The 12533-nt window shown below is 43.5% G+C and overlaps 1 protein-coding gene across 9 annotated transcripts in view; it reads left to right on the forward strand.

The window, feature by feature from the left end:
* Positions 1–12533, forward strand: part of LOC102307010 (phosphatidylinositol-binding clathrin assembly protein) — a 33847-nt gene that overhangs the window by 17339 nt on the left and 3975 nt on the right. For 3 of the 9 annotated variants that reach the window (XM_042218863.1, XM_042218867.1, XM_042218864.1), the window contains 6 exons: positions 2697–2779; positions 4938–5015; positions 5810–5911; positions 10021–10152; positions 10884–10914; positions 10997–11096. In XM_042218863.1, the coding sequence (XP_042074797.1) occupies positions 2697–2779; positions 4938–5015; positions 5810–5911; positions 10021–10152; positions 10884–10914; positions 10997–11096 (526 nt within the window). The remainder of the gene's footprint in view (positions 1–2696; positions 2780–4937; positions 5016–5809; positions 5912–10020; positions 10153–10883; positions 10915–10996; positions 11097–12533) is intronic. The other 6 variants (XM_042218866.1, XM_042218871.1, XM_042218869.1 and 3 more) reach the window with 4 other exon arrangements.

Here is a 12533-nt window from a genome sequence, read left to right on the forward strand (position 1 = left end):
CCTCCTTTGGTTTTTTTTTTTTTTTTTGGTAGGGTGGCAGAATTCGATGGATTCGAGTCACTTCTTTCTCAATCTGAGGGCACACCTGCCTCCCACGTAGGACCCCAGATATTGTAACTCTCTCCATCCAGCCCCACACTTGCTCAGGTTGGCCATGAAGCCCACCTGCCACAAGGACTCCAGGACTGCGGCTATTCATAGTCTTCATCCAAGTATCACTATGGATAATAGCTTCATCCAGATAGGTGGTGGCATATGCAGCTTTCGGATTGGTCCATGAGGCACTGGAAAGTGGCAAGGGCTCCAAATAAGCCGAACGGCTACAGTCCACACGGTGTGGAGAAGAATTTCTTTCCTTGGACTTGGAAGACAAGGGAATCTGCCGGTAGCCCTGGTTTATTCCAGCATCGTGAAAAAATCAAGCAGCACCTACCCCTCCAAGAGCTCTTCGACTGCCATACTGTGACACCTCACTCACGTTGAGCTAGTCCACACTGTGAAGACACATCTTTCTTAACCACAGAAACTATGGGGCTACACCACGCACTGTGCGACTCTTCTGTTGTCCTCATCCCCAGCACAGCATCTGGACTGTTTGTCTCTTATGGTCAGTGTGGTGCAACCAGGCAGAGGAAAGAGCAAATCTGCAAAATGCTTTTGCAGCAACATCCGCTCTTGGTCATCACAATGGAGACACAGAGTCAGTATCGGACAACCTGCCGTCACTGCTGAGCTCAGCACAGACGATGCACGTTCCTAATGGTCGTGAGCACAACCCTACACAAGGCCCCACTGATCAACTGAACCTGCGCTAATCTGTTTCTGTCTCTAACTGCAGCCTTAAGTCTATACTTTTAGCCCCATATTTAATTTCTACTGGTGGCGAGGGATCTATAGCCCCATGGCTCCTTACTGGAAGACTGTGTATCTCTCCTGGACCATGGGAGGGTGATGAAGGGCTGGCGATGTGGAACACCTGCTCTACCTCTGTACGTGGGCATTCTCTGCAGTAGTGTCCGCCCACACTTCCACCACTCCTGCCTCAAAGCTCATGCAGCTCCCAGTGAGCGGGGTGCAATGTCCATGGCCTCTGGGACTTGCAGAGAGACTGGTTAGTTGGTTCTCTGCTGGAGCTGGTTGAGTCTGGGACATGTAACGGGCCACCTCCTCAGGGCTTTGACCGGCTGACTGCCGCTCTAGCAGGACCCCTGGCTGCGCTGACAGGTGTCCCTTGGCCAACCTCATGTTGACGTCAAGGTTCTTCAGCTGGCTGCAGCGGACCCACTCCGCCATTCCCGTTCCACGAATTGCTCCAGGAAGGCTAGGTTCAATTCCCTGGTTTCTCCATTCATGGGGCCGGGCTGCAGCCACTTGGCTGCTGCATCATGAAGCCGAAGCCCTGTGACACACGTGAAGGGCTGACCCTCCAACCCCATCCAACCTCCCTGGAACCAGTGGCGGTGTTCCTTCAGTAAAAGCCTCAGCTGATCTAGGATCAGGATGTTAAAAATGAACGCTGCCACCTGGGCCTCCCCTGACAGGTCTGTCGTCATGTGCCGGGTAGTTGGGTGCGACTGTAATAATAAGTCCACAGATGGGTTTGTGGTTGATTCTTAGTGCTTGACTGAATGTTTGATGCTTTCTGTGCCTCAGCTCGCTCAGCTTGTTTTCTCCTCTCTGCTCACCGGGTCCCAGCATGCTTTGGAAATAGGGAGACATGATTAGAACATGGGCGCCATCTGTGTTGGCCATCCTTCCCTGGCTTTGTTGTAGTTCGTCCAGGCGATGGACTCGTTGGTCAGTCTGGTCTTCTGTCTCTCAGAAGCTGATGTTTTGCCCCTCTGGGATTCCTGCCCATTCCTTTCAGTGCCTCACTCATGTATTGATCCATGTGCCTGTTTATCTTAACCAGCGTGATGCGTGACAGCAGCTTTGATGTGGTACTGAGGAGGATTATTGTCAGGTAGTTTGATGGGACCAGCCCCTTCTGGGGATCCTTAGGGACAGGACTGTCCGGCCTTCAGCTAGCCATCCTCGTCCCACAGCAGCTGCCAGACATTTGTAGCGTACCGTTAGCGTCTTTAGCCAATAGGTGTGAATCTTATCAGGGCTCGGTGTTCTCCAGCTCTTCTTACTGGAGACCGTTTGTTAGATGTCCGCTCTGTGATGGTTACTGGATCCTGTTCAGGAAGGTTGATGGAGGGCGGGCCCTAACCCGGGCAGAGACACTAACTCTTACAACTTCATACAATAGAAACAATTTTAATATTGCATATCCTGTATATATTACCCCGTGACAGGACTTGCACTTCAAATTCTGACTACACCCACACATCAGCTACATCAGCTACAAAGTGCTGTTTTACTTTATTATTTTCTTTGCTCAGAGTTCAGTTTATTCTTATTTTAGATGGTTGTTTATTTAGCTGTGTGAAGAGTTGCAAAGTAAGAATTTCATTGCTCTGCGTAACCACTTGTGCATATGGCAACACACACACACACACACACACACACACACACACACACACACACACACACAAGGCCCCACTGATCAACTGAACCTGCGCTAATCTGTTTCTGTTAAGATGAAAAACAAAAACACCTCAGTTTTAACAGAAAATTTAACTTTTTCCTCAGGAAGTGGATGATTGTTTTTATTTATTTCATTGATTGGTTTTCCTGCTCGTTCTCTGCAGCACCCTCAGCGCAGCCAGTGACCTGCTGGACCTCCAGCCGACCTTCCAGCAGCCTCTCTCCACCGCCACCAACATATGGGGAGGTGAGGACACCTTTCTGCTTGGAAACACTTCAGCCTACACAGTTACCACATTAAGACACATGTCACACAGTTATAATTCAATTGGTAAATGGTAAACAGACTGGTCCTTATATAGCGCTTTTCTACTCTGTCCGGGCACTCAAAGCGCTTTATACAGCTAATTCATTCACCCAATCACACCCATTCACACAAGCACTTCTAAGCTTAAGTGCTGAGTATCTAACATTCACACACATTCACACTCCGATGGATGCATCGAGAGCAACATGGGGTTAGTATCGTGCCCAAGGATATTTGGCATGCAGACTGGAGCAGCCTGGGATCGAACCACCGACCTTCTGGTAAGTGGCTGATCCGCTCTGCCACCTGAGATACACCCCAATTCAGTTCAATTCAATTTTATTTATATAGCGCCAAATCACAACAAAAGTCGCCTCAATGCGCTTTATATTGTACATTAGATCGCACAATAATAGATAATAAGCACACACTGTCCAACTATCCTGTACTGATATTCTAAACATCACCACTGGTGTGGCTCAGGACGTACAGTGGTGTACACATCTGTACGTGCCTGACGTATACATCAGAGTGATTGTTAGAAAAATACTTTCAAACATTGAATGAATGTTTGAGTTTCAGTGGTTTAAAAGGGTTCTGTAGTAAAATGTGCTTTGAGTGCTCAGTTTGAATACAAAAACTCTATAAGTACAGTTTTCATATTTACCTTTGACCATGAATTTAGACGAGAGGAACTGAGTACAAGCTGAGAGAGTTCGTCTGTGATTTATAGAGTAAAACTCTTTGAGAAATGTCAGAATATTTTATTAATCCATAAGGTAATTATATGGGTCACATCGTCCTGATGCTCAATCATCCAGCTAAGTAAATCCCCAGAAGTTGATTCTGTTCATTTGGACGTTTTCAGTGGGAGAAACAACGTCTTCAGTCTCAGCTGACTGCAGGTTTCCAACCTTATAAGCAGGACATTTACATACTGACTGAAACCAGCACCACCGAAGGAGCCATGGGCTGGGAGGTCACCTTCATCATAATTATAAAAATTCAACAACCACTGATCAATGGCCATGAGTACCATTCACACAGAGTTGGGGAATGGCTGCAATCACAGCATGTTTCCGTTTCTCCCGCTGAAAACGCTGCGTCCAGATGAACATGTCGACATTACCACCGCTGCTGAAGTGAAACGCAGCGAGGGGGATGTGGAGCACACTGTTGGTTTCCTGATGATTGTAAATGGAATAGATGGTAACATTAGTGGACACGTGCAAGATTATTACAACTCAGGACTAAGAAGAAATAATGTTTTAAAGTTGTATTTCTTTTCAGATGTTTTGAGATGCATTTGTCTGTCATAGCGAGTCGCACAGCTCACAAGAACATGACTGGAGTTCCCTAAACAGCAATAATTTATATAAAATTGCTTTTACTACCCTTGTGTTTGTAATTTGTTGTCCTGTGTGTCTGTGAGGTAACTGCCTGTTGCCTGTGTGAGAGACAGCTACAGTATATTTATCCAGCCATTCTCTTTGGCTTATCCTTATCAGGATTGCAGGGGAGCCTATCCCAGCTACCATAGGGAAGAGGCAGCGTTACGCCATGGACTAACAGGGCTACCCTACGTTACCAGAAGCACCCATCCAGATATATTCATTCATGTGTTCACTTCCATGGCCACAGGTTTATAAAGTGCGTAAACATCCAGACTGTGAAAGAACAGGATCTGAATGAAGTCCACTGTGGTACCGTGACAGGATACCACCTGTGAAACAAGTATTACAGAGTCAATTAGTGGTATTGGGAACTACATTATTACTAGAAAGCTGCTTGGGGCTTACTGTGATGCATATTCCTACTCCTTTTATAAGTTATTTATGATGATCTTATTTATTTTTAGAGGTCAAACTATAAACTAAAAACCATGAATTTCACACCCGAGCCTCAACTCGCACGGCCTGGTACCAAACGACTCATGGACCGGTACCGGCCCGGGGGTTGTAGGAGATGCCTGGAGCGGCTTGTTCCACTCCTGCAGCTGCTTGGTGCTCTCACTGTTCTTTCATTGATGTATTTTTCCTGATCTCATATCTTCATCATCTTCTCTTATTGCATGTGTGCTGTTGCTGCTGGGAGTCAGACTCTTTCTGTGGGCCGTGCCCTTCCAACACCACTGCTCTGTTCCACTCTGAGCCTGCTGTAGCTGGTCTATTCACAGGTAAGCTCAGCCTGTTCAAAGTGTTACAACTCATTCATTCATCCTGAGACATTTATCCAAGAAACTCATGTGTCAGCTGTTGTGGTAATTGCACAATATAAGAAAGTTAAAGAAATGTAAAGTTTGGGTGGGCAATGTGATTTTGGACTACTGGACAAAAACTCTACACTAACATTTCAGTGCGTTGTGATTAAAGTAATATGAGATGGAACTAGACTCCTCCTCCTGCCCTGGGCTCTGCTTTGGGGCTTTAATCTGGCCTGTGATGACAAGTAGATCCACTCCAGTGAAATACTATAAATAGCACAGTAACAGCAAGTATAATGCATCCATCCATCCATTTGCTTCCGCTTATCCTTTTCAGGGTCGCGGGGGGCGCTGGAGCCTATCCCAGCTGTCATAGGGCGAGAGGCAGGGTACACCCTGGACAGGTCGCCAGTCTGTCGCAGGGCCAACACACAGGGACAGACAACCATTCACACTCACACATTCACACCTAGTGACAATTTGGATTATCCAATTAACCTATCCCCACAAGCTGCATGTCTTTGGACGGTATAATGAAGTGTGGAAAAACGGATTCAGAGCACATGTGACAGAGCAGGGTGAGAATCCGCTGTGAGCCCAAACGTGATATTTACATATGGTTCATGCACATGTACATTAATGTATTAGTACTTTTAAACTGTCAGTGTGAAATGCAGCAGACAGTTGTGCATGTATATGTTGATCGTCACCCGTTGGGACTCATCATTAATGTTTGAATTCTGATAGAATTTAGTGTTTTTCCTCAGCAGCGTTTACAGCCTCCCCAGCTCCGAACCTGCGAGGCATCAATGCAGAATTTGACTCAGTGTTTGGCAACAACACTAATGCCAACAACTTGGATTCCACAGGTAAGTTTTTATTGATACAACTGCCATCTAAATTTAGTGGCAGACATTAGGAAGATAGATCGATGACGTAGTTGATGTACTAGTCAACCACAGCAATACTTCGATTTTCCTTGTCTTATACAGCGGATAAATAAGTATTCAATACCTTACCAGTTTTCTAAGATATGATATTTTTAAAGCTGCTAGTGACATGAAATTTTCACTAGATGTCACAACAACCCAACCAATCCACACATGCAAACAAATCAAACCATAGCTGTCCAAAAATGAGCTTATGGGTAATAACGAGAACTTACTAAGGAGCTTCGGAAAAATGCAACTGGGCTATTTTAGGATTCTTGAAAACGTTTCCCCTCTCATCCAAGAAGCTTCTTCAGTTTTTAAATCACGTGGTGCAGAGAGTGGGAATCAGGAAACAAGACAGTTATTGACCCACTGTTGATCATGTGCAACATCATATAGACACGTAGACCCAAGGTGTGAGTCATTATTAGCATCGGTTTCTGCTGAAACCATTGTGAGACCTTGCCTCACCCTAAGAGCATCGTATCGTAAAGATGGTGCAGATGTACCGCTGAGTCTTGTCATGGTGGCTCTTCTGTGTTATACCATGACCTGACCGAGAACCTACACAGATCAAGAGAAATGATACAAAGAAATGGAGGAACTCCATCAGTAATTAGAAAACAATCCTGCCACTTAGTGCAAATTTACATCAGCTGCTCAGTCCCAACTGATGGTGTATAAAAAGGTCTCTTTGTACCATGGTGTCACACATGGAATACCCCTCGATGGGGAAACCAGGGAGCTCTCAAGATCTTTGCAACCTTATTGTTACAAAATACAGTCATAGCATTGGTTACAGAGGAACTACTGAAGGATCCAGCGTGGAAAGAACATAATTTCACCATAAACCGGCCACGACCAGGATTTCAGTCAGAGAATTATCAGTTGTTCAAGAGCCAAAGACCAGTTGTGAAGAGCTGCAGAACTACCTGGAATCAGCAGGTACAGTTGTTTCAACGACAACAATAAGTACGCAACCACCGTGGCCTAAATGCACATTTACCACACAAGACTCCATCGCTGAAGAAAAAATATGTTGAAATGCGTTTAAATGTGAAAGCATTTAAAGTCTTCTGAACAACATTTAGACAAGTCTGTGAAATACTGGGAGAGTATCTTGTCAGATGAGACCAAAATTAAACTCTTTGGGAAATGATAAGAATTTAGCCATTCCAAGTCCATTATCGACTTGATTCCTTATTGATTTTCTTATCAGTTGTCAATGGTTTCTTTTTGGCTCCATTTTCAGAGTCATCATCATTGCTAAGCAGCAATAAAGAAATTACATTCATGCAAATTAAATTCATGCTGTGGGTCAAATGTTTGAGGTAATTCCCCCCATTAGACCAACCATTAGAGAAAAACTTATCAATAATCATCCCACAGATGTAATATTATCTACAGCTACTCTTAGTACCATTGATGTTAAGTTAGACTCTTTTTCTCCAATTGATCTTTCTGAGTTAACTTCAATAATTACTTCCTCCAAACCATCAACGTGTCTTTTAGACCCCATTCCTACAAAACTGCTCAAAGAAGTCCTGCCATTAATTAATTCTTCGATCTTAAATATGATCAACCTATCTCTAATGATCGGCTATGTACCACAGGCCTTCAAGCTGGCTGTAGTTAAACCTTTACTCAAAAAGCATCTCTAGACCCAGCAGTCTTAGCTAATTATAGGCCAATCTCCAACCTTCCTTTCATATCAAAATCCTTGAAAGAGTAGTTGTCAAACAGCTAACAGATCATCTGCAGAGGAATGGTTTATTTGAAGAGTTTCAGTCAGGTTTCAGAGCTCATCACAGCACAGAAACAGCTTTAGTGAAGGTTACAAATGATCTTCTTATGGCCTCTGACAGTGGACTCATCTCTGTGCTTGTCCTGCTAGACCTTAGTGCAGCAGTTCGATACTGTCGACCATAATATCCTATTAGAGCGATTAGAACATGCTGTAGGTATTACAGGTACTGCAGCTGCAGTGGTTTGTATCATATCTATCTAATAGACTCCAGTTTGTGCATGTAAATGGAGAGTCCTCTTCACACACTGAGGTTAATTATGGAGTTCCACAGGGTTCAGTGCTAGGACCAATTCTGTTTACATTATACATGCTTCCCTTAGGCAGCATCATTAGAAGACATAGCATACATTTTCACTGCTATGCAGATGACACCCAGCTCTATCTGTCCATGAAGCCAGATAACACACACCAATTAGTTAAACTGCAGGAATGTCTTAAAGACATAAAGACCTGGATGGCCGCTAACTTTCTTTTTTTTTTTTTTTTAAACGTATGTTTATTTGTTTTTTCAACAGTATCAACACCAACATAAAATGAACGTATGGCAGTCATAAATAAAATAATAATAATAATAATAATAATACACTAATAATAGTATAATAATATAATAATATATATATATATTAATAATAATAGTAATAACGATAATTGAAGTGTTAATCCTAAAGAGGTTCCAAATAAATGCATAGTTAAATAAATTAAGATGTAAACCATACAAATAAATACAATAAATATAATCAACTTTTTACAGATCTTTCTTCCATTTGCGCAACATCTCTAAATTAGAAATATCCTGTCTCAGAGTGACGCTGAAAAACTAGTTCATGCATTTATTACTTCCAGGCTGGACGACTGTAATTCATTATTATCAGGATGTCCTAAAAACTCCCTGAAAAGCCTTCAGCTAATCCAAAATGCTGCAGCAAGAGTCCTGACAGGGACTAGAAAGAGAGAGCAGATTTCTCCTGTTTTGGCTTCCTGTTAAATCCAGAATTGAATTCAAAATCCTGCTCCTCACATACAAGGTCTTAAATAATCAGGCCCCATCTTATCTTAATGACCTTGTAGTACCATATCACCCTATTAGAGCACTTCGCTACTAGAATGGCTTAGCCAATCACCTGATCTAAATCCAATTCAAATTCTATGGGAAGAACTAAAGTTCGGAGTTCATAGGAACCGTCAGGATTTGAAGCCTGTTTTTGTGGAAAACCACACCTGAGCAATACTTTGACGAGCTTCTTTACAGGATGTGTCTTGAAGCTTTCGGGTTGTTACCAACATCTGGTGAGAATTTCATGTCAATAGTGCCTTTAGAAATATATTTATCTAGCAAATCGGTGATGTCTGCAGTACTTATCTTACCTGCTGGGTATTCTGTGGAAAATGAAACTGATCTTTGCAATTAAGATTGTCCTAAAATCTCAGTAGTGGGTAATGTTGTAGAATCAGTAAGTGATCAAGTTTTTGGTGGAAATATTTTTTTTAGATCAGTGTCAGTTTAAACACGACATCAGTTTCAGGTTTCTTTAATGGGCGAATCACATTTTTAACCATGAAATGAGCTCACTGTGCTCATTACAATAGAGTAAGACAACTTCACAGACAGGACTTGGTAAAAATATGACACAAATGTGTACTTTTGTGTCATGTGCTGCTGTCGTAAACATGTTTACCTTTAGCGTGTGTACTGTCTATGTTTTATATCACAAATGAAAAGCAACATTTACGTTTTAACCAGTGGTGCAGTGTCATTATTGTAACTAATGAGAAGCACTGGTCCCAGTATTGAACAATGTGTGCCACTGCTTCGGGCATTTGATTGAGGTTAATAACTACTTCACACTAAACCTCAGCTATAGCAGTTTATCATCGTTAACTTGTCAGAATAATGTTTGTACATGCATTGAATCGTTTTCACCCTTGTTGTGCTCACAATCTCACAACCTCCACCATCACCCCCATCCTTCCTTTTCCCCCGTCCTGGGTCAAACACCCGTCCTGGGCTTTGCATGTCTGGGTGAGTTGGATCAACACACATTATTCTATCACTGTCTTCATCATTTTTTTAAGATCCCTGCTTCTTGCCTCATCCTGACTCAGCGCCCTCTCTCTTTCTGTTTGTGTGCGTATGTACACCTCGTGTCTTTACTATGTCATCGTTACCTGTTCTTGGCCCCCCAACCTGTCACCCCTCCCTTACCTTCCTTTCCCTTTGTCCTGCCCCAATTTGATTAAGATGTTTTAGGTGACATCCTAAAACCTACAGTGGCATCCTCACCACATCAGCGCATGACTTTAAACAGCCAGCAGCCCCACCCCAAGCTGGTATGTGATGATCTGGATTCGTCACTCGCTAATCTTGTTGGCAGTAAGTTTTTCTCCTTTTACGTCTGCTTGTTTTCCCCCAAGAATTCAGAATATAGTTAAATTACACACATTGCTGTACAAGATCAATGTATCCAACCCAGATAAAGAGTGAAAAATGTTTTTTCTAATATGAGTTGTCCTACCATTGTGACTCATGCTGGATGATGCTGGATGAATAAAAATGCCTCGTACATACATTGTAGATAGCTAGCTGTGTTTCCTCTACTTGTTCTTCCGCACTGTTCCCAGCTCAAGCTCACATTTACAGTCTTAACTGATCTTAACTCAGCTCCTGGGACTTCCAGAAGTCTGAATGTTCAGTGTTGGACACGTTTGTCTCTGGATGTTTTCTGAACTTGTCAAATTGTTAGTGAGGAAAAACAAATGCTTTTACTTTGACAGAGTTTTTGTGTCACTGTTGTTATTGGCAGCAGCCATAGTAGCAGCAGAAGTATACCTAAAAAGATGTCAGTTTAGACCACAGCTGTAAAAGCAGCACACCACAGATAACTTTAGCTCTGGGTCAAATCTGAGGCAGCCAGGTCTTTGCTACTTTCACTCCTTACATTTCCTTTTGGCTGTATTTCCCCCTTTTTAAAGTTAAAGTATGTCATTGTAAAGGTTTGAAGACTATAACATCAGCTTTTCCCCATAAAAACGATTTAAAAACCAAATAGATGAATAAAATGGTTTCATGCTATACATTCATTATTTGACTTCTGTTTTCTTCAGATCTAGGAATTGGGAACGGCAGAGCAAAGAAGTAAGTGCGCTTCAGTCGTGTTGAACTTAACTTCCCTGGTAATGCACGATAAACCTGACGAGCGTTTCCTTTATCTCTATAGTGATCTTCACTGGAATCAGTCGGATGAGAAGAAGCTGACTGGTGGAACCAACTGGCTGCCCAACACAGCTCCTTCCACCACCTGGAACCCTGCAACCATGGTGAGGCTGCTGTTCCTGCTCAGCCAGCATCACACATATTTGTTATAAAGTGTGTGAATGGGTGGATGACTGGAAGTGTAAAGCGCTTTGGGGTCCTTAGGGACTAGTAAAGCGCTATATAAATACAGGCCATTAAAGAGGTTACAGTAGAAATGAGCCATAAGAAAGGAAATGGATGGATGTGCTGGAGAGTAACAACTTGGTATTTACCAACTGATGTCAGGAAGAAAGGAGCCAATAAACTGAGTGCTGACTGAGCAGGACGCTCGTTGTTGTGACATCGTTGGCAAATAAAATCTATTTAGCTGTTCATCAAATTGTGATGGTCTCACACTGACACACAGACTCACACTGACTCACACAGACACACACTGACTCACACTGACACACACAGACTCACACTGACACACTCAGACACACACAGACACACACTGACACACTCAGACACACACACACACACACACACACACACACACAGACACACACGACTCACACTGACACACACGTCACAGACCATCACACACACGACACACGACACACGACACACACACACACACACACACACACACACACACATACACAGACACACACACACATGCACCAGACACACACACACACACACTACTACACACACACACACACACACACACACACACACACACACACACACACACACACACACACACACACACACACACACACTCTGACACTGAGTTCATCCCAAAACAAACTTAACAACGTAGTGTAGCTGTACAGTGCAGCGAGGAATGCTCAGACCTCTACACTGGAGAGACCAAACAGCCACTTCTAAAGCCATGCACAACACAGAAGAGCCACCTCCACAGGACAAGACTCAGCGTCCATCTGCATCTTAAGGTAAAGGTCACTCTTTGAGGATGCCAATGTTCACATTTTGGACAGAGAGGACAGATGGTTTGAAAGAGGAGTGAAAGAAGCCATCTATGTCCACTGTGAGCGACCATCTTTGAACAGAGGCGGTGGTTTACGACACCAACTCTCTGCCATCTATAATCCAGTTTTGAGATCCCTTCCCAGACGCCTTAACGCCCACTCACATCCTGGGCCATCTGACCTCAGGAAATCACATGATAGGGTGGGGCCAGGTTTCACAATGAGCTCACCTGAAACCCTGGCTGATTGTGACCCACACCCGCTTTCACACCTCGGCTCATGTGACGAGGTGGAGGATCAATAGGGGGTCCATTGTCCCTCTCGAGGGGGACTGTCCACCATTTGACCCTAGAACTGAAGAAGCTTCTTGGATGAAACATCTTCAAGCCACTTAAAGAAGTCCAGACGCTTTTCTTTCTGAGCTCCTTAGACTACGATGACTGAGAACCCTCACAGACATCTGCATGCCGAAGTATCCTTGGGCAAGACACTCGCCTCTGACGTGATCCTGGTATGTTAATCTGA

The sequence above is a fragment of the Haplochromis burtoni genome, unplaced genomic scaffold, assembly GCF_018398535.1.
Source record: "Haplochromis burtoni strain Fernald_Lab_line unplaced genomic scaffold, NCSU_Asbu1 Contig_24, whole genome shotgun sequence".
Taxonomy (NCBI): domain Eukaryota; kingdom Metazoa; phylum Chordata; class Actinopteri; order Cichliformes; family Cichlidae; genus Haplochromis; species Haplochromis burtoni.